Consider the following 1,239-nt stretch of genomic DNA (forward strand, 5'->3'; position numbering starts at 1 on the left):
CGTTGACGGTCAGGTTCAGAATACGCGAGAGCGCCCACCCGCTGTCGCGTTCCTGGTGCTCATCGAGCGACGCTAACGTGGGACGATAACGCGCGACGCGTACCACTCGCGCAGATCGGTGCACCGATAGATTTCACAGTTTTTGCCGTTTATCCCCATGACTGTGCGTTTGTCACTCGCGACGAACTCGCCGTTGAAGGCGGTGTTCACTTTAACGCTACCATGTATGTCTATAGCGCCCCGCACACGCTCGAGCACTACACTACTGGCGTCTTCGAGAAATTGTCGCGGCTCGATATGTCTGGAGTTTATAACCGCACCGGTCAGAACGCGATTGGCGAAAGCGGCGTCGATCTCGCGCCAAGCGAGAGAGTTCTCGCGATCACCACCACCACCCACGTGCACGAACCGTTGTTCCAACACCGTTCGCGCACCCACGAGTCGCGCGATCCTCGCCACCGCGGATTGTCTGTGCCCTACGGTAAGACGCGGACGCTTGGCGCGACACTCGAGGCTCTCGATGCACTCGTTGCACCTCTCCAACCACGCGAAACACTCGCCCAATGTAGCTACGCGACCGCAATGTTCTAGCAGTTCGCGTTCCGCACGCTCGTAGTCTTCCATTGTTAGAAAAGAGTGTTATTCGGAGCACTTACACGCACGTTGCTCGCACGTTTTGCAAGCCCGCTCTAGATACACAATGTTAAAAACAGGAAACACCTTTTCGTTGTGGCTTTGGCAGATGATGCACTGTTCGCACTCCACGCATCTATCGTCACACGATTCGCGTAGTCTCTTAACGATAGGATGCGATTCATCAAAACAATTGTACCCGAATATGTATACGTCGTCTATCATCACCACCTCGGCCCTTTTGCCACTATACGTGTCTATTGCGATGTTACCGCACGAAGCCTCGAGTTCACGCTCGAATTTACCCCTCACCCATTTATAGTCTGTTGCGTTTTCCGCGTTTATGCACCGGTCTCGTAACCGCGTGTACAGTTCTCGTCGCGCGAACGATGACCAATAATCGTAAGCGGGGTACGTGGTCACGTTTACGTTTTTCACGGTGCGATCCCCGTGAAGCTCTCGGTCGCGCAGTATCTGCACCGGCGATGTCCGCGCACTATAGTCCGGCGGATTTTCAAGCACGTCTTTAACGTCTTCCACGAGTTCGTTAAACTCTTGCTCCTCGTCCCACAACTTGTTCATATTTTTTTTCCCCCTTTACGCTGT

The 1,239-nt window shown here is 53.8% G+C and overlaps 1 protein-coding gene across 1 annotated transcript in view; it reads left to right on the forward strand.

The window, feature by feature from the left end:
• Positions 1 to 1,022: 1,022 nt before the first annotated feature.
• The window catches only part of LOC108772225 (uncharacterized), a 791-nt gene continuing 574 nt past the window's right edge, over positions 1,023 to 1,239 (forward strand). Inside the window, exon 1 of the mRNA XM_018537718.1 lies at positions 1,023 to 1,044. Within this exon, the coding sequence (XP_018393220.1) occupies positions 1,023 to 1,044 (22 nt within the window). The remainder of the gene's footprint in view (positions 1,045 to 1,239) is intronic.

Source organism: Cyphomyrmex costatus, unplaced genomic scaffold, assembly GCF_001594065.2.
Source record: "Cyphomyrmex costatus isolate MS0001 unplaced genomic scaffold, Ccosl1.0 scaffold180, whole genome shotgun sequence".
Classification (NCBI taxonomy): Eukaryota; Metazoa; Arthropoda; class Insecta; order Hymenoptera; family Formicidae; genus Cyphomyrmex; species Cyphomyrmex costatus.